Genomic DNA, 27480 nt, shown 5'->3' with positions numbered 1-27480 from the left:
TAATGAATACTTGGTGCCCTCTGCTGGAATGTAGCTGTCTGCTTACCCCTGCAAGCATGCGATTCAATATGATCAATACATTTTTCAACAATAATACAGTGCATGCGCTGCTTTAATTTAAAAATGTCAATACAGCTAGTATTTTGCGTGTCTTATTGTCTCTTAGCTGTTTTTAAAAGTTTGAAAACAGGATTTTCAGTCTAGCTGAAAGGGATGTTGGTGCTTCGTTGTTATGGCAACGTTTTCAAGGCATTCAACAAAACAGAGAGAGGCTGAGATTTACTGAAGTATTTTGGTGTTTAGCTAGCTAGCAGCTACCAACAACATTTACAAATAGCTCTACTTCCCAGACCTAACTTTTATGGCATGGTTTGGCATAATGCTGGATAATTATTTAGACAAACCTGAAGTCACAGCTGAATAAAGGGAGTGTTATAGGTAAGAATAACATAATTGTAACAGTTAGCTAACGTTACCTAGCTATGTTTTCTTTCCCTAGTTAGCTAACGCGAGTCTGGTCAAATAGTAGGCAGCGAAGTTTTGGGTTCTGTTTGGCTAAAATTATTCATCTAAATCAAGTGCTCTCTAGCTAACGTTATATCACAGATAGAACAATGATCATTGCACCTTGCAAATGAACACAGACAGTGCGCGTCTAGAAAAATATTCTTTAGGAGTTGAAAAACACACAGGCCTAGTCTCCAGTTAAAACTGGTTTAATAGTCTTTCTACCAGTATTTATTTTACACTTCTTAGGCCTAACCCACTGGGCTGTCTCTGTCTGCTGTCTCTGTCTGTCTGCGTGCGTGCGTGTCTGTCTGCGTGCGTGTCTGTCTGTCTGTGTGTGTGTGACAGGGCCACTATGAGCCAGGCTGGAGAGCAGACCAACCCTCCCAGTGGAGGAGGAGGTGAGGAGGAGGAGCAGCAGACCCAGGAGGAGACTACTCCTCTATCAGCCCTGGCTCCTGATGCTGCCCTACAGGAGGAGAGCCTGGCCCTGGGCCCCACTCACGTTTCTGACAGCCCAGCCTTCCAGTGCTTAGACCAGGTAACATATACCCTTTTCACAGTACTGAGACAAACGGAGCTGAGCCGAGCTGAGCTCTACTGGGCTGACCTAGTTATTCATCCACCATAGTTGCTAGAACTGCAGGTCACCATGACTAGTTGAAACCAGAGGTCTCTTCACAGTCCAAAGGTCCAGAACAGAGGCTGGGAAACACACAGTATTAAATAAAGCCATGACTGAATGGAACTCTCTGCCACCCCAGGTAACTCAAGCTAGCAATAAAACCAGATAAAAACCAGATATAAGAACACCTTACGGCACAACGGGGACTGTGAAGAGACACAGACATGTTGATGCATTTTGTATTGTATTATGCATTCTATTATGTATTGTATTATGTATGTGATACGTGGTTGGGATACGACTGTGATATGTGGTTGCCTCGCCTGGCTATCTTAAGATGAATGGACTAGCTGTGGGTCTCTCTGGATTGGAGCGTCTGCTGAATAGCTAAATTGTAATGTAAATGTAGTGCTATGGTTATTTATGTATATTATGTATTTTATTTGTTGTGTTGTTTCCTGTTTGGACCCCAGGAACAGTAGCCATTGCCTTGGCAACAGCTAATTGGGGATCCTAATAAATACTAAATACTAAAAAAACATCAGCCAATCCTGAACTCTTCTGAATGGAAAGTAAATAAACCATCAGCCAATCCTGAACCCTTATGAAGGGAAAATAAATAAACCATCAGCCAATCCTGAACCCTTATGAAGGGAAAATAAATAAACCATCAGCCAATGCTGAACCCTTATGAAGGGAAAATAAATAAACCATCAGCCAATCCTGAACCCTTATGAAGGGAAAATAAATAAACCATCAGCCAATCCTGAACCCTTATGAAGGGAAAATAAATAAACCATCAGCCAATGCTGAACGCGTATGAAGGGAAAATAAATAAACCATCAGCCAATCCTGAACCCTTATGAAGGGAAAATAAATAAACCATCAGCCAATCCTGAACCCTTATGAAGGGAAAATAAATAAACCATCAGCCAATGCTGAACCCTTATGAAGGGAAAATGTATAGAATACCAGTACACTGTTGTATGCTCCAATGTAAACTGTAGGAGTATGCAAATGTCAGCATGTGCGGCTGTTTCTATTGGTGTATACTACAGCAACCAGACAATTGTTTGATTTACATACCTTACTTTTGAACAAATTATTATAAGCTTACAGATAGAGTTCTGCCCTCAACCTCTGCTGATGATTTGCAGATATAGGCTAGGTCAGGGCTATTTGTCTGCTGTGTTTCATGGGGGATATGGATAACAAAGCATTCAGTACTCAGTGCAAATCTGTAAAAACTTTATTCGTGTTTTTATATAAAAAGTAAATACTTTTTTGAATAGGACAATGGAAGGTGAATAAAACAGGTCTAATGTAAATACAGTTCTAAATGTCAAGCTACATAATCAATTATTCTATTCAAATAGGCCTACACTTTAAACCGTTTCATACAAGTCCAAATAATCCATATTCTAGTTTTAAACTTCTCTGTGGTCAACTTCCCAACCCCAATACAATGCTTTTTATTCAGAATACAATACTTTTTTGGGGTACTTATCTTAGGCAATCACTATGTACTGCATGAAAATACAGTCCATATATTAGTTATATAAAAGCTATCATACTTCCAAAAATAAATACTGTACATTTCCTCCTTGATCTTGGGGACTTTTGTTTTCCAATGCTGCTCAGCCTGTCTAGATGAGGATGCAATGTTATGATATAAAGCTAGGTGGCAGTATTATACAGGAAACGCTTGGGATATACAGATGTCTGGAAACAGTTGCAGTGCCTGCAGTCAACCAATGCAATTATTCTGCACAAAGCAAACATATCTGACGCCATTTTGTTGCTGTTATTAGTTCAGTAGCACATGTTCCATATTATGTTGTTTAATCGATAGCCAGACATGTCTGACATTTACTATGACTGTGATATCATACATTTGTCTTCGGTGGAGTCTTTTCCAACCTTGTTTACAGCGGTGAAACTGGTAACTTTGAAGAATTCATTGCTGTTTTATTACCGTGAACCGAAGTGTCTCAGACCGTCTCTGAACCATGTGGTTAAACTTGACAGTGGGAGGCAGAGAGGTCAAAGGAGCAGAGAGTTAAGAAGAAGAAAGTCTTTCTGATCTTTCCGGTCGTTTCCGATCTCATGCTGCCTTCCTTTACGGAACGTAGTTCTTTGGCCGTATCATCATTTTGACCGTCTTGAAGGCCTGCCTGTAGTTGGTAGGGTATGCTTCACTGGACATGTTGTGCCATGTTCCCCAGTAGATGCCGTTCCTCACGCCCTTGTATCTCTTGTGGTAGTATTTCCCATTGAGATTGGCTGACATGCAGGCGTCAAACCACCACCCCGAGCTGTAGTACGCCCCGCAGTTCCCTGACGGGTACATGTCGTTGTCCCTATCTGGTGTGGTGAAGAACTTCTGGTCGTGGTTGAACTGCTTGTTCATGTGCAGCGCGTTGCCGGCCGTGCCACTGTACCCGCTGATGGATAAACGATACCTCAGGAACTCGTTGGCCACGTAGAACTGGTCGAACTTGGCATACTCCCGCACCCCTTGGAAGTCCTCCAGTTCGATGCGCAGCACCATGTCCTTGGCCTTGGTCAGGAGGTGGATGCGGTCGTTGCCCAACCAGAACTCTCCCCGTGGGTTACCAAAGCCCCTCTGGAGAGAGAGAGAGACAGAGAGAGCGAGAGAGAGAGAGAGAGAGAGAGAGAGAGAGACAGAGAGAGAGAGAGAGAGAGAGAGAGAGAGAGCGGTAAAGGTCAGTGTCAGAGGAGTCGAATCTGTCCCAAATGGCACCCTATTCCCTACATAGGTTCTGGTCTAAAGTAGTGCACTATATAGGGAATAGGGTGCCATTTGGGACGCATCCCCTGTTTTCCCTGATTCTCACAGGCCACCAGGCCATTGCATGGAATGTTACTGACTTTCAGCCCAGAGTGGTGACCTGGCGAGTAGCGCCACGGTCTGTCAAAGAGTTTGAGAAATAAAGGTAACAGACTTGTCAAAAAGTGTCAAATGGGATTATTAACCTTGTACTCAGCCCAGGAGCGGTTGAAGCTGACGGTGCCATTGAGGCGCTGCTGCACCAGGGTCCAGCCGCCGCCGAACGACTCCATGTCGCAGTAGACCTCGAACGTGCCGTTCCTGGGGTCGGGCGTGACCCGGTAGACGCCGTTCTTCCTCTCCTTTAGCATGTTGTAGTCAGAGCAGTCCTTGGGCGCGATGATGACTGTTTGGGGGAGAGAGAGAGAGAGAGAGAGAGAGATGGGGGAGGGAGAGAGAGAGAGAGGGGAGAGACGGGGCAGGTGGAGGGACAGAGAGAGAGAGAGAGAGAGAGAGAGAGAGAGAGAGAGAGAGAGTGGAGAGAGACGGGGCATGGGGAGGGAGAGAGAGAGAAGAGAGACGGGGCAGGGGAAGGTTGAGAGGAGAGTGACGGGGGAGAGTGAGAGAGAGAGGAGAGACAGAGAGCGAGAGAGAGAGAGACGGGGGAGGGGAAGGTTGAGAGAAAGAGAGAGAGGAGAGAGACGAGGGGGAGAGAGAGGAGAGAGACAGGGGAGAGAGAGAGAGGAGAGACAGAGAGCGAGAGAGAGAGAGAGACAGGGAAGGGCGAGAGAGAGAGAGAGAGAGAGACGGGGCAGGGGGAGGGAGAGAGAGACGGGGCAGGGGGAGAGAGAGAGAGAGACGGGGCAGGGGGAGGGAGAGAGAGAGACGGGGAGGGAGGGAGAGAGAGAGAGAGACGGGGGAGAGAGAGAGAGAGACAGGGGAGAGAGAGAGAGGAGAGACAGAGAGCGAGAGAGAGAGAGAGACAGGGAAGGGCGAGAGAGAGAGAGAGACGGGGCAGGGGGAGGGAGAGAGAGACGGGGCAGGGGGAGAGAGAGAGAGAGATGGGGCAGGGGGAGGGAGAGAGAGAGAGAGAGAGACGGGGGAGAGAGAGAGAGAGAGGAGAGAGACGGGGGAGGGGGAGAGAGAAAGGCGGGGCAGGGGGAGAGAGAGAGGCGGGGCAGGGGGAGGGAGAAAGTCAACGGTCAGTGTCAGAGGAGTCAAAAAAACACTGTTTCCCTCAGTCTCACAGCCCAGCAGGCCATTGCATGGAATGTTACTGACTTTCAGCCCAGAGCTGACCGAGCGAGTCGAGCCACGGCCGTCAGAGTGTTTTGATATAAGAGGAGGACAGACTTGTCAAAACGTGGGAAAGTGTAAAATGGGATTAACCAAGGCTGCTGGAGAGCCTGCCAGTCCCCACTTTGTGTTTGTGATCCTAATGCATCCTGACATCCACTTTTGGAGCGTAGAGCCCCCTGCGTTTTGGAAAGTGACGCCAGTCGGCTGCTCAGGATAGGAGCCTAGGAAGCATGAGAGAGGAGTTGAGTTAGCAGAGCACAGAAGAGGACAGAGCAGAGCCAGAAGAGGACAGAGCAGAGCCAGAAGAGGACAGAGCAGAGCCAGGAAAGGACAGAGCAGAGCACAGAAGAGGACAGAGCAGAGCCAGAAGAGGACAGAGCAGAGCCAGAAGAGGACAGAGCAGAGCCAGGAAAGGACAGAGCAGAGCACAGAAGAGGACAGAGCAGAGCCAGAAGAGGACAGAGCAGAGCCAGGAAAGGACAGAGCAGAGCACAGAAGAGGACAGAGCAGAGCCAGAAGAGGACAGAGCAGAGCCAGAAGAGGACAGAGCAGAGCCAGGAAAGGACAGAGCAGAGCACAGAAGAGGACAGAGCAGAGCCAGAAGAGGACAGAGCAGAGCCAGAAGAGGACAGAGCAGAGCCAGAAGAGGACAGAGCAGAGCCAGGAAAGGACAGAGCAGAGCACAGAAGAGGACAGAGCAGAGCCAGAAGAGGACAGAGCAGAGCCAGAAGAGGACAGAGCAGAGCCAGGAAAGGACAGAGCAGAGCACAGAAGAGGACAGAGCAGAGCCAGAAGAGGACAGAGGAGAGCCAGAAGAGGACAGAGCAGAGCCAGAAGAGGACAGAGCAGAGCCAGAAGAGGACAGAGCAGAGCCAGAAGAGGACAGAGCAGAGCCAGAAGAGGACAGAGCAGAGCCAGAAGAGGACAGATCAGAGCCAGAAGAGGATGACACAGCAGTCAGTTAGTAAGCTAGCCTGGCAGGATGTGTGTGTGTGTGTGTGTGTGTGTGTGTGTGTGTGTGTGTGTGTGTGTGTCTTTATATCCCCTTGTGGGCAGTACTCCTATCAAAGTCTGCCCATATGTGATAGTGGTTCTCAGAATATGGACGCCAGGCTGTGACTGACCCAAATATAACAGTCCGACAGACAGATGGACAGACAGCCATGCAGACTGATAAAGGTGATTGACAGCAACGGAAAAGCAGCTGTATTATCAAGGAAGTATGCAGAGAGATAAAACCCTTATCTAGAACTAACATCCTCCAAATGAAGAGCTTGTGCATTCTCACATTACAGGCAAACAGTTCCTTTAATTCATACAGAAAAAGGCTAGGGACATGAATCTTAAAAGTGTTTATAAATGAATAGAGAATGTGATTCAGTTATACGCTCCAAAGGTAGACTCCCTCCCTGTATGTCCTCAAATGCCTTCAAATCCAATCAGAGATAGAAAGCATACTGTTTAGTTTAACTGTGAATTGGGGCTTAATGATCCGTTACAGAGATTGTGAGATGTCTGACTGATGACGTTCTGTTGTCGTTGAGCCAAGAGGAGAGTTTCCCATATCAAGACAGAGACGTGGCCGGTAGAAGGATGTGTCAACAACAGAACACACCAGCACTACTGTACTCTGATACTGGATGCTCTCTACTCCTATTGCAACACTTTATGTTGCCTGTTTCTACATAATCTTAACATGAATCACTTTTGTTATCCAGAGTAATTTGCAGAGCTCTTATAAGAAACATGACAGATTCATCTAAGACAAGTACTTTTACATTTACATCATTTAGCAGACGCTCTTATCCAGAGCGACTTACAAATTGGTGCATTCACCTTATGATAGCCAGTGGGACAACCACCATTTGTTTTTCTTTTTATGTTGGGGGAGGGGGGGTAGAAGGATTACTTTATACTATTCCAGGTATTCCTTAAAGAGGTAGGGTTTCAAGTGTCTCCGGAAGGTGGTCAGTGACTCCGCTGTCCTGGTGACGTGGGGGAGCTTGTTCCACCATTGGGGTGCCAGAGCAGCAAATAGCTTTGACTGGGCTGAGCGGGAACTGTGCTTTCGTAGAGGTAGGGGAGCTAGCAGGCCAGAGGTGGATGAACGTAGTGCCCTCGTTTGGGTGTAGGGTCTGATCAGAGCCTGAAGGTAAGGAGGTGCCGTTCCCCTCACAGCTCTACTTCTACACAGTGTTCTCTTCTAACGATGACCAACTGTCGGAAGGCAACAAATTGCATCATCTTGTGTTAATGGCAAGTGTAATAAAGGAGTTAGTTGTTCACACTGAAATGACCACACATTAACACTGTCCCAATGTTCACACTGAAATGACCACACATTCACACTGTCCCAATGTTCACACTGAAATGACTGCACGTTAACACTGTCCCAATGTTCTCACTGAAATGACTGCACATTAACACTGTCCCAATGTTCACACTGAAATGACCACACATTAACACTGTCCCAATGTTCACACTGAAATGACCACACATTCACACTGTCCCAATGTTCACACTGAAATGACTGCACGTTAACACTGTCCCAATGTTCTCACTGAAATGACTGCACATTAACACTGTCCCAATGTTCACACTGAAATGACTGCACGTTAACACTGTCCCAATGTTCACACTGAAATGACCGCACGTTAACACTGTCCCAATGTTCTCACTGAAATGACTGCACATTAACACTGTCTTCATTGTTCACACTGAAATGACTGCACGTTAACACTGTCCCAATGTTCACACTGAAATGACCACACATTCACACTGTCCCAATGTTCACACTGAAATGACTGCACGTTAACACTGTCCCAATGTTCTCACTGAAATGACTGCACATTAACACTGTCCCAATGTTCACACTGAAATGACTGCACGTTAACACTGTCCCAATGTTCACACTGAAATGACTGCACGTTAACACTGTCCCAATGTTCACACTGAAATGACAGCACGTTAACACTGTCCCAATGTTCACACTGAAATGACCGCACGTTAACACTGTCCCAATGTTCACACTGAAATGACCACACGTTAACACTGTCCCATGTACACTGGCTGGAGAAATCGCACTGCTGTCGGAGTCGATCCATTTCAAAAGGATCTCACATCTGTTTTTCAGATAATAGCCAATGGAGGAGATCGTTGTCACATGCTATAGGAATGGTTCAATATCCATTTTGATGGATTGTAATATGTTATATGATTACTACTGAAATATGTCCCCTAGAGTTACCTCAAGATGGAAATGTAACTTTGTTATGACTAGTTTGCATTCCATCAATAATTGGGCATGGGTTTTCAATTCAGATCTCCAAAATGAAGCACCTTAGTGGTATACAGTATTGAAACTGACAGGCAAATTAGTTGCAAATTGGTTTCTATTAAGCCCATATGAAAATATGCATATCTCTTTCCATCGGAAGGACCACTCAAAATATCAGAATATCCCACACTCAAAATATCAGAATATCCCACACTCAAAATATCAGAATATCCCACACTCAAAATATCAGAATATCCCACACTCAAAATATCAGAATATCCCAAACTCAAAATATCAGAATATCCCAATGAGTTTTGAAAGAAAAAGTGTGAGGAAGTAATGTAATTAGGACCATAAATGAAGGGTGATGATCTGGAGTTAAACCTGCTGTTCTCCTTTTGAGACTGATACGGCAGAGTCCTCACCCTCAGTAGAGAGGACTGGCATACTGTACAGTACTGCATGCAGTGCAGGAAAGCCTGGTTTTAGAATAAGTCTGTCTGGCTGAAGCTTAGAGGAGAACAATAGGTTAGCAATAACAAGAGACTTGAGGGGCTTCTACAAGATAATAGAGGGGCTATTTTCAATATTCTGCAGTTTACAGAATAATGATAGCTTAGTGATAGCAGAGGGTCTTGTAAATCAGTTAAAGGTTATACAGAATGTATTGTCAAAGATAATATGTTCTCAATAACCTATTTGGTTGATTAAATAAAGGCAATAAGTAAATACACGTACACTGAGGAGAGGTCTGGACGGCACACTGGCTGTTGCAGGTGTTGCTGAGCTTGTTGACCACTCCAGTGATGTTCTCCACCTTGCTCTCCACCATGGCCTCCACGTTCCTCATGTTGATGAGGCTCAGCTCCTCCAGACGGCCCTGCAGAGCCGTGATCTGGCCCCGTGCGTTACGCAGGCTGTTGGACATCCTGTTCATCTTCACCTGCATCTCAAACACAGAACCGCCGGTAGAGCCACTGCCTTTTCCAGTACCAGAACCGGTGCTAGTGCCAATGCCGGTTCCAGTGTCTTGGCCAGCCCCATCAGGTCCTGTGTTGGTTCCCCCATCTCCTCGTTCCTCCTTACTGGTTCCAGACTGTAGCTCCAGAAACCCTGGTCCCATCCCCGTACCGGGACCCCCTGCTGCCTCCCCGCTGTCCCTCTGCAGGCTCTGGTCAGCCTGCTGCCGGCACTCCAGGCAGTCCCTCTTCAGCCGGTTCACCGTCTCCTTCAGGCTCTGCAGCTCCTTCATGGTCTTCTCCAGCATCCTGAACTGCTTGGGCAGCTGGATAGTCAGTGGAGGCAGGGTGATCTGATAGGGGCAGTCGTCCTCTTCTCCACACTGGCCAGAAGGCTTCATCCTCACAGGGCAGCCCCCTGAACCCCCTCCTGTACCAGGCTTATCCTGGACCTTATCCCATCTCTGGGCTCCGTCTCCTGGGTCTGCTGCGGAGCTCCATGGGACTGCCAGCAGAAGAGTGGTGGAGGCAGAAACACACAGCAGGACCAGCCTCATAGTGTGTGTTTGAGTGAGTGAGTGAGTGAGTGTTTCTCAGCTACGCAGTCAGAGAGAGTGAGAGCAGCGTGAGAGAAAAGCCTGCAGGAGAGTGAGCGCAGGAGACTGCCTCCTGCCTGAGATAGCTGTCATTAATATCACGGGAGAGAGCGAAAGGGAGGGAGGGAGGGGCAGGGAGAGAGGGGGAGGGAGAGAGAGGGGGAGGGAGGGGCAGGGAGAGAGAGAGGGAGGCAGGGAGGGAGGGAGAGAGAGAGAGAGAGAGAGATAGGGGGGAGGGAGGGGCAGGGAGAGAGAGAGGGAGGGAGGGAGGGAGGGAGAGAGAGAGAGAGAGGGAGGGAGAGAGAGGGAGGGAGGGGTGCAGTGTGAGGAAGGGAGGCGGGATAGAGGCTGCTGAACTGTGTTGCGTAATTCCTCCACTCAATATCAGCAGCACAGTGAACCATTAAAGAGAGAGTAGGAAGGCTGGCTGAGCTGCAGTTCTTTTAAAAGTTAGCCCATTTCCCTGAACAGACAAGTGAGTCAGTACAAAGGAATTAGGATTCTCACTTGTAGGTTTCCCTCATCTTGTTGTTTTGCTGTTTTGTCTTCTTGGGTATTGAGCCTGAGCTAGGACACTAAGCCCTTTCTGAAGTGGTGGAAGTGGTTGGTTTTAAGACCACACTAGATCATCTGGACAGAGAGAAAGGCTATGGTCCTGCAGTGCACTTGTTTTATCTCCAAGCTCCGATCTCAGTGTTGCTGTGAACCAACGCCAATGTCTCTCTTTCCTTCTTAACTCTGGTCTCGTTGCCATACCAGTTTTATATTACATTTATTACAACCGTCTCTAGTGATATGACACCACCAGGACTGTAATGTCTGAGAAAGGCTAATTTGTATACAGAGCATCTTCTCTCTGCCACGATGAGTTGTTCGCTTATCGTACTGATGGACTCAGTTTGTGGTGGGCTGTGGGATTCCTGTGCAGTGGGCTATAGCTTTTCACAAGCTGGAAGTCATTCACACTATATTACCCCACAATAGGGTGTTGCAATTCAAACCCTCTATTGAAACTCACGTTATACACCTTAGTTTTGGGTCAAAGGTGAGATGACTGTAGAGCCGTGAAAGATAAAGAGAACAGCTCACATCCTGTAGCAGGCTGAAACTGGCAGTGCAACAGGGCTGTGTGTGGTGGCAGTCACGAGTCAGCCATCTTGTCATCAGATGGGCTACACATTAACGAGTCCTCCTCACATGCAGGAAAAGCACTTGACTTTACGAATAAAGTGACTTGTATTATTGTTATTTAATGTCTACGATATCTATGGGTTCGGCACTTCATCAATAGCATACTGTTAGTGACTCATCCTTATAAATATTGTAACTGTCTGGAACTCTAAATAACTGATAGGGTATATTTTTGTTGTTGTTGAGAATTTAAACATTTCAACTAGCAATTATTTTAAGTGGCTCCCAGACACTGAACTAGAAACTGTCTTTAATTTTTATCAAGGAAGGGGAAACCATAGCCCTTATAATTGAGCTATTCCATTGTTGGTTGAGCAGAACTGACAGAGTTACAGGACCAACCAGGCCTGGATCTCATCTCTAACAGACAGAACTGGCTGAGTTACAGGACCAACCAGGCCTGGATCTCATCTCTAACAGACAGAACTGGCTGAGTTACAGGACCAACCAGGCCTGGATCTCATCTCTAACAGACAGAACTGGCTGAGTTACAGGACCAACCAGGCCTGGATCTCATCTCTAACAGACAGAACTGGCTGAGTTACAGGACCAACCAGGCCTGGATCTCATCTCTAACAGACAGAACTGGCTGAGTTACAGGACCAACCAGGCCTGGATCTCATCTCTAACAGACAGAACTGACAGAGTTACAGGACCAACCAGGCCTGGATCTCATCTCTAACAGACAGAACTGGCTGAGTTACAGGACCAACCAGGCCTGGATCTCATCTCTAACAGACAGAACTGGCTGAGTTACAGGACCAACCAGGCCTGGATCTCATCTCTAACAGACAGAACTGGCTGAGTTACAGGACCAACCAGGCCTGGATCTCATCTCTAACAGACAGAACTGTAGTCCTATGTGTGTCTCTATACCTGTAGTCCTATGTGTCTCTATACCTGTAGTCCTATGTGTGTCTCTATTCCTGTAGTCATATGTGTCTCTATACCTGTAGTCCTATATGTGTCTCTATACCTGTAGTCCTATGTGTGTATCTATACCTGTAGTCCTATGTGTGTCTCTATACCTGTAGTCATATGTGTCTCTATACCTGTAGTCCTATGTGTGTCTCTATACCTGTAGTCCTATGTGTCTCTATACCTGTAGTCATATGTGTCTCTATACCTGTAGTCCTATGTGTCTCTATACCTGTAGTCCTATGTGTCTCTATACCTGTAGTCCTATGTGTCTCTATACCTGTCGTCCTATGTGTCTCTATACCTGTAGTCCTATGTGTCTCTATACCTGTAGTCCTATGTGTCTCTATACCTGTAGTCCTATGTGTCTCTATACCTGTAGTCCTATGTGTCTCTATACCTGTAGTCCTATGTGTCTCTATACCTGTAGTCCTATGTGTGTCTCTATTCCTGTAGTCCTATGTGTCTCTATACCTGTAGTCCTATGTGTCTCTATACCTGTAGTCCTATGTGTCTCTATACCTGTAGTCCTATGTGTCTCTATACCTGTAGTCCTATGTGTCTCTATACCTGTAGTCCTATGTGTCTCTATACCTGTAGTCCTATGTGTGTATCTATACCTGTAGTCCTATGTGTGTCTCTATACCTGTAGTCATATGTGTCTCTATACCTGTAGTCCTATGTGTGTCTCTATACCTGTAGTCCTATGTGTCTCTATACCTGTAGTCATATGTGTCTCTATACCTGTAGTCCTATGTGTCTCTATACCTGTAGTCCTATGTGTCTCTATACCTGTAGTCCTATGTGTCTCTATACCTGTCGTCCTATGTGTCTCTATACCTGTAGTCCTATGTGTCTCTATACCTGTAGTCCTATGTGTCTCTATACCTGTAGTCCTATGTGTCTCTATACCTGTAGTCCTATGTGTCTCTATACCTGTAGTCCTATGTGTCTCTATACCTGTCGTCCTATGTGTCTCTATACCTGTAGTCCTATGTGTCTCTATACCTGTAGTCCTATGTGTCTCTATACCTGTAGTCCTATGTGTCTCTATACCTGTAGTCCTATGTGTCTCTATACCTGTAGTCCTATGTGTGTCTCTATACCTGTAGTCCTATGTGTCTCTATACCTGTAGTCCTATGTGTCTCTATACCTGTAGTCCTATGTGTCTCTATACCTGTAGTCCTATGTGTGTCTCTATACCTGTAGTCCTATGTGTGTCTCTATACCTGTAGTCCTATGTGTCTCTATACCTGTAGTCCTATGTGTCTCTATACCTGTAGTCCTATGTGTGTCTCTATACCTGTAGTCCTATGTGTCTCTATACCTGTAGTCCTATGTGTGTCTCTATACCTGTAGTCCTATGTGTCTCTATACCTGTAGTCCTATGTGTGTCTCTATACCTGTAGTCCTATGTGTCTCTATACCTGTAGTCCTATGTGTCTCTATACCTGTAGTCCTATGTGTCTCTATACCTGTAGTCATATGTGTCTCTATACCTGTAGTCCTATGTGTCTCTATACCTGTAGTCCTATGTGTCTCTATACCTGTAGTCCTATGTGGCTCTATACCTGTAGTCCTATGTGTCTCTATACCTGTAGTCCTATGTGTCTCTATACCTGTAGTCCTATGTGTCTCTATACCTGTAGTCCTATGTGTCTCTATACCTGTAGTCCTATGTGTCTCTATACCTGTAGTCCTATGTGTCTCTATACCTGTAGTCATATGTGTCTCTATACCTGTAGTCCTATGTGTCTCTATACCTGTAGTCCTATGTGTCTCTATACCTGTAGTCCTATGTGTGTCTCTATACCTGTAGTCCTATGTGTCTCTATACCTGTAGTCCTATGTGTCTCTATACCTGTAGTCCTATGTGTCTCTATACCTGTAGTCCTATGTGTGTCTCTATACCTGTAGTCCTATGTGTCTCTATACCTGTAGTCCTATGTGTCTCTATACCTGTAGTCCTATGTGTCTCTATACCTGTAGTCCTATGTGTCTCTATACCTGTAGTCCTATGTGTCTCTATACCTGTAGTCCTATGTGTCTCTATACCTGTAGTCCTATGTGTCTCTATACCTGTAGTCCTATGTGTGTCTCTATACCTGTAGTCCTATGTGTCTCATACCTGTAGTCCTATGTGTCTCTATACCTGTAGTCCTATGTGTCTCTATACCTGTAGTCCTATGTGTGTCTCTATACCTGTAGTCCTATGTGTCTCTATACCTGTAGTCCTATGTGTCTCTATACCTGTAGTCCTATGTGTGTCTCTATACCTGTAGTCCTATGTGTCTCTATACCTGTAGTCCTATGTGTCTCTATACCTGTAGTCCTATGTGTGTCTCTATACCTGTAGTCCTATGTGTCTCTAGACCTGTAGTCCTATGTGTGTCTCTATACCTGTAGTCCTATGTGTCTCTATACCTGTAGTCCTATGTGTCTCTATACCTGTAGTCCCATGTGTCTCTATACCTGTATGACTCATTAACCTCATGACTCTTGATGCAGGGTGTACAACCAGCCCAAGGTGAATAATACATTATTCTGTACCTTTGTTATTCTCCATTGTCCTTGCAAGGCATGGGGTTTCCAGAAACCGTGCAGCACTCTAATAAACTGTAATGAAAGGAATCCAAAGTATCAGTTATTTAATGCCAGCTGTAGTTCCCCTGTGAGGAAGTCATTATCACATATCACAGTGTGGTAGTTTACCCTGATCTAACACAGTCACTTAAAACATCAGTGATGTACACACTTGTTGGCTCTTTGATGTGTCTTTCATCATTCCAACCATCACAGCCTGGCTCTCTGAAGATCAGCTGATGTGGATACTTCAAGGCTGGAAGAGTTTTCTCGCTGAATAGCGACTGAATTGTGTTTATGGATATGGAGTTCTGTTTTTGTTTTTGTTCCTTTGTAGTTGAAGCAAACACAGACAACAGACATGTTTACAGCCACTGGAACCATCTACTCTGTGTTGTTGAGCTTTTATTTGACATGTGCAATGAGAGCTAATCTCTCTGTGGTCAGATAGAGAGACATGGACAGGTTCCCAGATGCAGATACTGGTCCAAGGCTTTAGGCAAATGATTATTGAAAGAAGGATGTTGTTCTCTTGTAGCTGTTCTCCACTGGGAAGATCAGCGGGACCAAAGTAGCGAAGCTCAAAGCCAGTTTCAGCCTGCTCCACAACACCTTGAAAAGGTAAGTGATCTCATCTCTCCCTGTCCATAGACGCTCCTTACATGTTTACATGGATAACAGAAACCACACTGTATGAGGCTGGACTGGACCTGTGCCATAGTATTGACCCATCAGTACCTGTTTAAAATGACCCATCAGTACCTGTATACACTTAGTATACAAAACATTATGAACATGATATTGTTTCCATGACATAGACTGACCAGGTGAAAGCTATGATCCCTTATTGATGTCACTTGTTAAATCCACTTCAATCAGTGTAGATGAAGGGGAGGAGACAGGTTAAAGAAGGATTTTTAAGCCTTGAGACAATTGAGACATGGATTGTGTATGTTTCATTCAGAGGGTGAATGGGCAAGACAAAATATATAAGTGCCTTTGAACAGGGTATGGTAGTAGGTGCCAGGCACACCGGTTTGTGTCTAAAACTGCAACGCTGCTGGGTTTTTCACACTCAACAGTTTCCAGTGTGTATCAAGAATGGTCCACCACCCAAAGGGCATCCAGCCAACTTGACACAACTGTGGGAAGCATTGGAGTCAACATGAGCCAGCATCCCTGTGGAACGTTTCCGACACCTTACAGAGTCCATGCCCCGACGAATTGAGGCTGTTCTGAGGGCAAGAGGGGATGCAACTCAATATTAGGAAGGTGTTCTTAATGTTTTGTAGACTCAGTGTATAACTACCCTCGGACGCCCAGCTAAGGTGAAAGTCTGTGACAGAGTCTACTACCTACCAACACCTGTATCTGTGTACCACTAGCACCTCTGTGTGATCCCTCCTACCTGAGGGTGTTGAGCTGAGCCAGCTGACCACATCTCTGCCCTGTAATATGACCCATCAGTACCTGTGTGTGTGACCCGCTAGTGACTAGTACTTGTGTCTGTCTGTGACCCCCATCTCCCCACCCCAGCTCCCAGCAGTCAGAGATCCGGCTGCTGCAGGAGGCCAAGCGGTTCCGAGCAGAGCTGGAGCACCAGCAGAGAGAGCTGGAGAAGGCTGAGCAGTTCCCTGAGGGGCCGGACACAGAGGTCAGCCGCATGAGACAGCAGCTCCTCAAGTTCCACAACGACCTGCAAGAGGCAGAGGAGAGGGACTACCAGATGAACTACCAGCTAGAGTGGTGAGGGGACGAGTTGATTTAGATTACAGCTAACACACACACACACTGACTAGAGCCTAGTGTAGAGAGAGAGAGAGTGTGTGTGTGCGTGTGTGTGTGTGTGTGTGTGTGTCTTTCTGTCTGTCTGAGGTTAAGGGTAGGCCCAGCTCCTGAGCCACTTGTTTAGTCCTGTCAGTCCTGGAAGTGGTATGGGCGGCAGGTAGCCTAGCGGTAAGAGCGTTGGCCCAGTAACCGAAAGGTTGCTAGTTTGAATCCCCGAGCCAACAAGGTGAAAAATATATCAATGTACCCTTGAGCAAGGCACTTAACCCTAATTGCTCCAGGGTAGCCATTGATCATGGCTGACCCTGGCAGTGACCCCAATATCCGAGGGTTTCTCAGGGGGAGTTGGGATATGAAAAAAAGTAATATATATTTCCATTTTACACGTGTATAATACACACTTGGACCTGTGTGAAACAGGACAAATATGAGCACCCACTAGCCTCCTCCACTTGTTCTCAACAACACTCCTGTCCTTGTGTCCGAAAGGCCAAGCACGCCCCAAAACACAGCATGGAAAAGAACACAGCTGTCTGCTCTCTGCACAACAAATACACACACACAGTTAAACTGAAAGGCCACAGAGAGGCCATTGGAATATTGCTTAGCAACTGATGAAACAAGCTTGTGAAAAAAACAAAGAAAGAGGACATTAAAGGAAAGGTCTCTTCATCAGTCATTTAATCAGCAAGGACTAGGATATGGCTATGGTTACGTCCCAAATGGCACCCTATTCCCTATATAATACACTACATTTGACAAGGGACCATAGGGCTCTGGTCAAAAGTAGTGCACTACATAGGGAATAGGGTGCCATTCGGGACGGACACTATGATTCACCAGGGTAGTAGCCTAGAACACATTGTTCCTGAAGATATGTCCTTTATATCTGTGGGTAGATGATATTCACATTGTTCCTGAAGATATTTCCATTATAGCTGTGGGGTAGATGATATTCACATTGTTCCTGAAGATATTTCCATTATAGCTGTGGGGTAGATGATATTCACATTGTTCCTGAAGATATTTCCATTATAGCTGTGGGGTAGATGATATTCACATCGTTCCTGAAGATATTTCCATTATAGCTGTGGGGTAGATGATATTTACATCGTTCCTGAAGATATTTCCATTATAGCTGTGGGGTAGATGATATTCACATCGTTCCTGAAGATATTTCCATTATAGCTGTGGGGTAGATGATATTCACATCGTTCCTGAAGATATTTCCATTATAGCTGTGGGGTAGATGATATTCACATTGTTCCTGAAGATATTTCCATTATAGCTGTGGGGTAGATGATATTCACATCGTTCCTGAAGATATTTCCATTATAGCTGTGGGTTAGATGATATTCACATCGTTCCTGAAGATATTTCCATTATAGCTGTGGGGTAGATGATATTCACATCGTTCCTGAAGATATTTCCATTATAGCTGTGGGGTAGATGATATTCACATTGTTCCTGAAGATATTTCCATTATAGCTGTGGGGTAGATGATATTCACATTGTTCCTGAAGATATTTCCATTATAGCTGTGGGGTAGATGATATTCACATCGTTCCTGAAGATATTTCCATTATAGCTGTGGGGTAGATGATATTCACATTGTTCCTGAAGATATTTCCATTATAGCTGTGGGGTAGATGATATTCACATTGTTCCTGAAGATATTTCCATTATAGCTGTGGGGTAGATGATATTCACATTGTTCCTGAATATATTTCCATTATAGCTGTGGGGTAGATGATATTCACATTGTTCCTGAAGATATTTCCATTATAGCTGGGGGGTAGATGATATTCACATTGTTCCTGAAGATATTTCCACTATAGCTGGGGGGTAGATGATATTCACATCGTTCCTGAAGATATTTCCATTATAGCTGTGGGGTAGATGATATTCACATCGTTCCTGAAGATATTTCCATTATAGCTGTGGGGTAGATGATATTCACATTGTTCCTGAAGATATTTCCATTATAGCTGTGGGGTAGATGATATTCACATCGTTCCTGAAGATATTTCCATTATAGCTGTGGGGTAGATGATATTCACATTGTTCCTGAAGATATTTCCATTATAGCTGTGGGGTAGATGATATTCACATTGTTCCTGAAGATATTTCCATTATAGCTGTGGGGTAGATGATATTCACATTGTTCCTGAAGATATTTCCATTATAGCTGTGGGGTAGATGATATTCACATCGTTCCTGAAGATATTTCCATTATAGCTGTGGGGTAGATGATATTCACATCGTTCCTGAAGATATTTCCATTATAGCTGTGGGGTAGATGATATTCACATTGTTCCTGAAGATATTTCCATTATAGCTGTGGGGTAGATGATATTCACATCGTTCCTGAAGATTTTTCCATTATAGCTGTGGGGTAGATGATATTCACATCGTTCCTGAAGATATTTCCATTATAGCTGTGGGGTAGATGATATTCACATCGTTCCTGAAGATATTTCCATTATAGCTGTGGGGTAGATGATATTCACATCGTTCCTGAAGATATTTCCATTATAGCTGTGGGGTAGATGATATTCACATCGTTCCTGAAGATATTTCCATTATAGCTGTGGGGTAGATGATATTCACATCGTTCCTGAAGATATTTCCATTATAGCTGTGGGGTAGATGATATTCACATTGTTCCTGAAGATATTTCCATTATAGCTGTGGGGTAGATGATATTCACATTGTTCCTGAAGATATTTCCATTATAGCTGTGGGGTAGATGATATTCACATTGTTCCTGAAGATATTTTCATTATAGCTGTGGGGTAGATGATATTCACATTGTTCCTGAAGATATTTCCATTATAGCTGTGGGGTAGATGATATTCACATTGTTCCTGAAGATATTTCCATTATAGCTGTGGGGTAGATGATATTCACATTGTTCCTGAAGATATTTCCATTATAGCTGGGGGGTAGATGATATTCACATTGTTCCTGAAGATATTTCCATTATAGCTGTGGGGTAGATGATATTCACATTGTTCCTGAAGATATTTCCATTATAGCTGTGGGGTAGATGATATTCACATTGTTCCTGAAGATATTTCCATTATAGCTGTGGGGTAGATGATATTCACATTGTTCCTGAAGATATTTCCATTATAGCTGTGGGGTAGATGATATTCACATTGTTCCTGAAGATATTTCCATTATAGCTGTGGGGTAGATGATGTACCTATTGTTAAAGCCTACAACAGTAATTGAAATATTAGGCTAAATAAAAAGCATTGCTTACATTGCATTCTGACTAGATGTTGTAATGAACTATTCTGTCTCTTGTTGTATATGATCCTGTGAATGTGTATAGATGTGACTGTCAGTTTGGCAGCCTCCTCTCTTCCTCTGGTGAACTACCCTCCATACGACGGACAGATGCTCACCGCAAAGATGTCTTTAGATGTGCAATGTTAAGCCCTTGATCACAAGCCAGACAGATAGACAGGAATTCAACTGTCAGTCGTTTTAGCTTCAAATGCAGTATTTACAGATGACAGGAAGCAACACAAGTGCTGTGAAAGTAGCCTAGAGGCCTGCTTATCCACCCAGCAATTTCTCACTGAGGATTGTTTGTACGTGTCAGGAATTTAATATCTACCACTGGACTTTGTAAATATCAGAACCCTGTCAACAGTTTAACTCAGTTGAACATTTCACATAGTAGCAACTACTGACAAATGTGTTTTACTCAGATGTTGCCAAGAAACTATTTTCTGAAAGCAATAAATATTTTCAGTATGGCTACATGTATAAATTTCCCTGCCTCTTTTTATCAACTGGGTTAGAACCCTGATCATCTGGACTCCAAGACTGTGTTAGGGGGTTGAGCTAATGCCTAGGCAAGGTTACTTGAGGTTATTACACAACCACTTGTTACCTAAGCTTGTCTTCAACTTTTGTCACTTTTGCATCTTCTCTGTAAAGTATTTCTGAGAACTTGTGTTCAAGTTCCTTCCTCTTGTTCCTTCCTGTAAATCAGGGGTGTCAAACTCGTTTCATGGAGGGCCTAGTGTCTGCTGGTTTTTGGTTTCTCCTTTCAGTTAAGACCTAGACAACCAGGTGAGGGGAGTTCCTTACTAATTAGGGACCTTAATTCATCACTCAAGTACAAGGGAGGAGCGAACACCCACAGACACTCAGTCCTCTGTGGAACGAGTCTGACACGTGGTCTAAATGATGCCGCCTCTGTTTACAGTCTTACAGAAGAGAAGCTTCGCCTGGTGAAAGAGTATGAGACTCAACCCAAACCAGTTGTAAGTATCTCAGTGCAACAGTCACAGATGTATTTCCCACTGATAGTCATTCACATGATCTGTCCCATCATAAAGCTGGCACCACAGCATGACATCCCTTGATGTCACGTACAGTAGTAAATCACTCATTTAGAAGCAGAGAAATGACACGTACAAAGTGAGAGTGCAGAAAAATAGACGGTATCTTTGCTGAGAGGCATCCTTGTCAAAATGCTTGATTGACGAGGCCTGCTTCTTGACAGTTCAGTCTCCTCATTGTCATTGGGTTGTGGTGTCATACATGCGTATGTAGGTGTCTAACACTAAGAGAGGTCAGATCATTGCTCTAATGTGATATTTTACATTACTCCTTTAATTAATGTTTTACTACAGTTGGTTTGGTTACAGTTAAATAGCAATGACTTTGTAACACCCAACAAAACAACGATATAATCACATTGTTACGTATAATCAAATTCCCAAGAATGTCACGACCCAGCTTTTAGCTTTGATATCCGCTTCAAATAGCTGGCACGGTACGGGGGTATGTCCCATAACCCATTGCTCCTGGTGTGTCCTCAGGAGCTGGAGAAGCGTGCGAAGGCCCTGAAGGACAGCAGTGAGGACCTGAGGAAGGAGGCAGCTCAGAGGAGACAGGAGATACACAGCCTGCTGGAGGACATGGAGGCCAGGCACAAACTGATGACCAGGGAGCAGAGAGAACTGGAGGACAAGAAGGACATCACAGTAAACAACCAGGTGACAGGACTGAGGGTGGAGGGGGCACAAGGGGTGGTAGAGGGGTGGCAGAGGGGTGGCAGAGGGGTGGAAGAGGGGTGGCAGAGGGGTGGTAGAGGGGTGGTAGAGGGGTGGAAGAGGGGTGGCAGAGGGGTGGTAGAGGGGTGGCAGAGGGGTGGTAGAGGGGTGGTAGAGGGGTGGCAGAGGGGTGGTAGAGCGGTGGAAGAGGGGTGATAGAGGGGTGGTAGAGGGGTGGAAGAGGGGTGGTAGAGGGGTGGTAGAGGGTCAGTCTTGTGTTTAAAATACCATAGAGAAGGGCATTATATAAAAAACATTGAGGTAGAAGGGCTCATTGGTTTTTCTATAATGTCCTTCTCTATGGTGTGTTGTCTTGTGTCGCCAGGCTGAGTTGGCCCAGCTTCTGTCTGTGCCTGGCCAACTGGGGAAGGAGATTGAGAGGATCAACAGGAAAAAGATGTACGTAAGATGTGGGTGGCTATGAATTCATGTACTGGTAATGTGCTATACCTACCCTTCATAACTAACTCTGTAGCTACTACTAAAGAAGGAATTATGGCCTTGCTCATGAGTCATGGGAGGGAGACTCCCAACATAAATCTTGATCCAGTCCACAGTTTTTTGGGGCACCTACCAAGAGTAAACGCCTAACCCTACAGACCAATGTCTCTATGTCAAAACTGGCTGGAATGACATCTTTGCAAGCTGTTTTGCTCGCTGGGTTAACCCTACAGTCTACCAGCCTGGTGTAATGTATGTCTTCCTCTGTGGTGGCCAGGGAGGTGGAGAAAAGTAAGGCGGCCCTGGACGAGCAGCTGTCTGAGATGGCGGCTCTGCAGAAGGTGACGGAGGCCCGCTGCCGCTCCCTGGAGGAGGAGAAGAGGGAGGTGGGGAGGCAGGTGGAGGGGCGCAGGGCACACCTGGAGGCTGCCGAGAGGGAGTACGGCATGCTGCAGAAAGAACAGGAGATGGCCAAGGAGAAGGAGGTCATTATGATGGGACAGAGGTACAGGACTGGCTACAGACAATGTCCATTTATTTATAGCAGCGTCTATATGCAGCGATAGTGCATACATAACACTGTTGCTACATAGTTGCTGCCTTCGGAACTTTTGTTATTCCGTGAGTTAAATCCCTGTATATTGATGTTCCCCCCATCTTGTTTTCAAGGGGATCCCAACAGAATAAACCACAATGCATGAAAAAAAAATTGGAGCCACATGCACAGAACGGACAGAGCTTGATGTGTCCCACAAGAGCAATAACATTATCTAATTATCCCCCATTCATTTTGACATGGTTTTCAATCATTCTAATCTGGATGCATTGGCTTGTATTGTCCCCTATTAGTCCAAACGCTGTCTCTCTTTAGAACCACCACAACTGCTGTGAAACCCCCACTGGGATCTGTCCTGCAGTGCCTTTACTGTTTCTCCCCTCTGGCCATAGCACAAGGACGGCACAAAAACCCATTTCACTGTAACTAGACTGAGATGGGAACCACATGCAGCAGCTCTATTGTTACTGGTTCTATGTAGTCTCTGGCAGATTTAAGGGGACAGTGCTGTGGGGAACAATGATAATGGGGTTTTCCTATGAGTTCTCTCTCTCTCTCTCTCTCTCTCTCTCTCTCTCTCTCTCTCTCTCTCTCTCTCTCTCTCTCTCTCTCTCTCTCTCTCTCTCTCTCTCTCTCTCTCTCTCTCTCTCTCTCTCTCTCTCTCTCTCTCTGTATGTCTCTCTCTTTCTCCCTCTCTATCTCTCTATTTGTCAGAGGAATGCTGGACGTCAATACAGGCCACTGCATCATGGAAAGGAAGAGCGTGCAGGAGAACCTGGCACGGAAGCAGCGTGAGAGGGACCGGCAGCTCAGAGAGCTGAAGAAGGTGGAGCTGCAGCTCAAAATGGCCCAGGACGCGCTGGTCCACACCCAGCTACTGCATGACAAGACCAAGTCTACGGTTAGTTCACAGTTCACACACTCAGCTCAAACAGGCCCACAGTGTTCTGGTCCACACTCAGCTACTGCATGACAAGACCAAGTCTACGGTTAGTTCACAGTTCACACACTCAGCTCAAACAGGCCCACAGTGTTCTGGTCTACACTCAGCTACTGCATGACAAGACCAAGTCTACGGTTAGTTCACAGTTCACACACTCAGCTCAAACAGGCCCACAGTGTTCTGGTCCACACTCAGCTACTGCATGACAAGACCAAGTCTACGGTTAGTTCACAGTTCACACACTCAGCTCAAACAGGCCCACAGTGTTCTGGTCCACACTCAGCTACTGCATGACAAGACCAAGTCTACGGTTAGTTCACAGTTCACACACTCAGCTCAAACAGGCCCACAGTGTTCTGGTCCACACTCAGCTACTGCATGACAAGACCAAGTCTACGGTTAGTTCACAGTTCACACACTCAGCTCAAACAGGCCCACAGTGTTCTGGTCTGTAAAGATAGAGGATACTATGTAAAGATAGAGAATACTATGTAAAGATAGAGGATACTATGTAATGATAGAGTATACTATGTAATGATAGAGGATACTATGTAATGATAGAGAATACTATGTAATGATAGAGGATACTATGTAATGATAGAGGATACTATGTAATGATAGAGGATACTATGTAATGATAGAGGATACTATGTAATGATAGAGGATACTATGTAATGATAGAGGATACTATGTAATGATAGAGAATACTATGTAATGATAGAGGATACTATGTAATGATAGAGGATACTATGTAATGATAGAGGATACTGTGCAATGATAGAGGATACTATGTAATGATAGAGAATACTATGTAATGATAGAGGATACTATGTAATGATAGAGGATACTATGTAATGATAGAGGATACTATGTAATGATAGAGAATACTATGTAATGATAGAGGATACTATGTAATGATAGAGGATACTATGTAATGATAGAGGATACTATGTAATGATAGAGGATACTATGTAATGATAGAGGATACTATGTAAAGATAGAGGATACTATGTAATGATAGAGGATACTATGTAATGATAGAGGATACTATGTAATGATAGAGGATACTATGTAATGATAGAGGATACTATGTAATGATAGAGGATACTATGTAATGATAGAGGATACTATGTAATGATAGAGGATACTGTGCAATGATAGAGGATACTATGTAAAGATAGAGGATACTATGTAATGATAGAGGATACTATGTAATGATAGAGGATACTATGTAATGATAGAGGATACTATGTAATGATAGAGGATACTGTGCAATGATAGAGGATACTATGTAAAGATAGAGGATGCTATGTAATGATAGAGGATACTATGTAATGATAGAGGATACTATGTAATGATAGAGGATACTATGTAATGATAGAGGATACTATGTAAAGATAGAGGATACTATGTAATGATAGAGGATACTATGTAATGATAGAGGATACTATGTAATGATAGAGGATACTATGTAATGATAGAGAATACTATGTAATGATAGAGGATACTATCTAAAGATATCTCTCTCTCACTTTAAAATGTCTTATTTTATAGATTTTATTTGGTTGACGTTTCATCCCCCAATAGCCTCTGTGCTTCCTTGATGATGTGTCCAGAGATCAAAGTGGTAGTGACACACATCACTCACAGGTTTACAAATGTCCACATGGGACATGAGTGACGAACAGAGAGAGGAACTGGAAAAGTGTCAGCAGATTTTACACCATAAAACATGAAAGACATTGGTGTAGTGACGCATTTGGAACTGCCCCTATTAATTACAGAAACCTTACACAATTGTCACGAACTCTGATGCGGATGTGGTGCGAATCAATAGCAGGACACAGGAGCTCAGTATATCCAGACTTTACTAGAAAATCCAAAAATCATAACACGGGTCAAACAACCCGGAGGCGAAACTTACGCCACAGTGCGTAAAATACTCCCAAACCGAACTGCGCACGAACAATAGTGCGACGGTAAAACAAAGAGAGTCTAGCAAACAGCACTGCACCAAACGACAGGAAAACAATTACACACAACACATGACAAACAAATGGAACAATATATAGGGTACATAATCACACTAACAGGGAACAGGTGCACAACAACTAGACAAAACCAAACGAACATCGAACACATCCAACGGTGGCAGCTAGTACTCCGGAGACGACGACCGCCGAAGCCTGCCCGAGCAAGGAGGAGGAGCAGCCTCGGCCGAAACCGTGACAACAATATAGTGTTCCCCCCAGTTTTATGAATTCAATCCAATTATTTATTTGTCATTATTTATTTCCTTAGTTTAATTATGATCTCAGTACGTTTCGCCTTCTGCCATGGTTGTATAAAACAGTACGCAACGGAGAGAAAGGGTGCGTCCCAAATGGTACCCTATTCCTTACAATAGGGCACTACTGTAAAAGTCGTGCACACTCTTAGAAAAAAGGGGTTCCAAAAGGGTTCTTCTGCTGTCCCCATAGGAGAACCCTTTTTAGTTCCAGGTAGAACCCTTTTGGGTTCCATGTAGAACCCTTTGTGGAAAGGGTTCTACATGTAACCCAAAAGGGTTCTACCTGGAACCAAAACTGGTTCTTCAAAGGGTTCTCCTATGGGGACAGCCGAAGAACCCTTTTATGTTCTAGATGGCACCTTTTATGTTTAGAGACATGAATACTAAGAGATCTGAGGGGGGTTTGTTGTTCTTACAGAGGGATGCCAAACCCAAAAGTGACAGGATTCTAAAGACAAGACAGGAGTTACAGTTAGAAGTGGACAAGCTGAAGAGAAACCTGATTCATCAGGTAAATAGCATATGTTTGAAATCGTGTGTTTGTGTGTGTTTTTGATTTGTGTAAGGCATAAATATGTGCATGTGTGTGTGTGTGTGTGTGTGTGTGTAGCAACCAGTAGCTGAGGTGGAGACCCAGCTGGTGAAACAGTGTGTGGAACAGGAGCAGGAGCTGATGAGAGAGTCTCACAGACACAGAGAGGAGCTCCACACCCTCAGCTGTCTGACTCAGATCAAAGCTGATGAGAGAGAGCAGAAGTCCAGGGAGCGCCACAGGGCTGAGGTAAAACACATTATATCAGATCGCTATAGAACATCTCACCAGAAGTCCAGGGAGCGCCACAGGGCTGAGGTAAAACACATTATATCAGATCGCTATAGAACATCTCACCAGAAGTCCAGGGAGCGCCACAGGGCTGAGGTAAAACACATTATATCAGATCGCTATAGAACATCTCACCAGAAGTCCAGGGAGCGCCACAGGGCTGAGGTAAAACACATTATATCAGATCGCTATAGAACATCTCACCAGAAGTCCAGGGAGCGCCACAGGGCTGAGGTAAAACACATTATATCAGATCGCTATAGAACATCTCACCAGAAGTCCAGGGAGCGCCACAGGGCTGAGGTAAAACACATTATATCAGATCGCTATAGAACATCTCACCAGAAGTCCAGGGAGCGCCACAGGGCTGAGGTAAAACACATTATATCAGATCGCTATAGAACATCTCACCAGAAGTCCAGGGAGCGCCACAGGGCTGAGGTAAAACACATTATATCAGATCGCTATAGAACATCTCACCAGAAGTCCAGGGAGCGCCACAGGGCTGAGGTAAAACACATTATATCAGATCGCTATAGAACATCTCACCAGAAGTCCAGGGAGCGCCACAGGGCTGAGGTAAAACACATTATATCAGATCGCTATAGAACATCTCACCAGAAGTCCAGGGAGCGCCACAGGGCTGAGGTAAAACACATTATATCAGATCGCTATAGAACATCTCACCAGAAGTCCAGGGAGCGCCACAGGGCTGAGGTAAAACACATTATATCAGATCGCTATAGAACATCTCACCAGAAGTCCAGGGAGCGCCACAGGGCTGAGGTAAAACACATTATATCAGATCGCTATA

General features: G+C 44.8%; 2 protein-coding genes across 2 annotated transcripts; one reads left to right on the top strand and one right to left on the bottom strand.

Annotated features, from left to right (window-relative positions):
* Positions 1-862: 862 nt before the first annotated feature.
* LOC311117646 (coiled-coil domain-containing protein 146-like) lies at positions 863-26624 on the top strand (the record flags this gene model as incomplete). Its single annotated transcript, XM_084192578.1, has 10 exons — positions 863-1048; positions 15286-15368; positions 16284-16493; positions 20761-20818; positions 21380-21556; positions 21939-22012; positions 22332-22559; positions 23325-23511; positions 26262-26354; positions 26454-26624. Coding segments are annotated over 10 exons (1467 nt in total), but the record flags the coding sequence as incomplete, so codon positions are not given.
* LOC311117643 (fibroleukin-like) lies at positions 2367-10114 on the bottom strand. Its single transcript, XM_084192576.1, has 3 exons — positions 9238-10114; positions 4130-4329; positions 2367-3758 (listed from the first exon to the last, which is right to left on the bottom strand). Exons 1-3 carry the CDS (start codon positions 10013-10015, stop codon positions 3252-3254), a joined length of 1485 nt encoding a protein of 494 aa, XP_084048702.1. The 5' UTR covers positions 10016-10114; the 3' UTR covers positions 2367-3251.
* Positions 26625-27480: the final 856 nt, after the last annotated feature.

Source organism: Coregonus lavaretus (assembly GCF_964263955.1).
Source record: "Coregonus lavaretus genome assembly, contig: HAP1_SCAFFOLD_4586, whole genome shotgun sequence".
NCBI lineage: Eukaryota > Metazoa > Chordata > Actinopteri > Salmoniformes > Salmonidae > Coregonus > Coregonus lavaretus.
The sequence above is the reverse complement of the archived record's forward strand: the minus strand, read 5'-3'. Positions and strand labels throughout refer to the sequence as shown.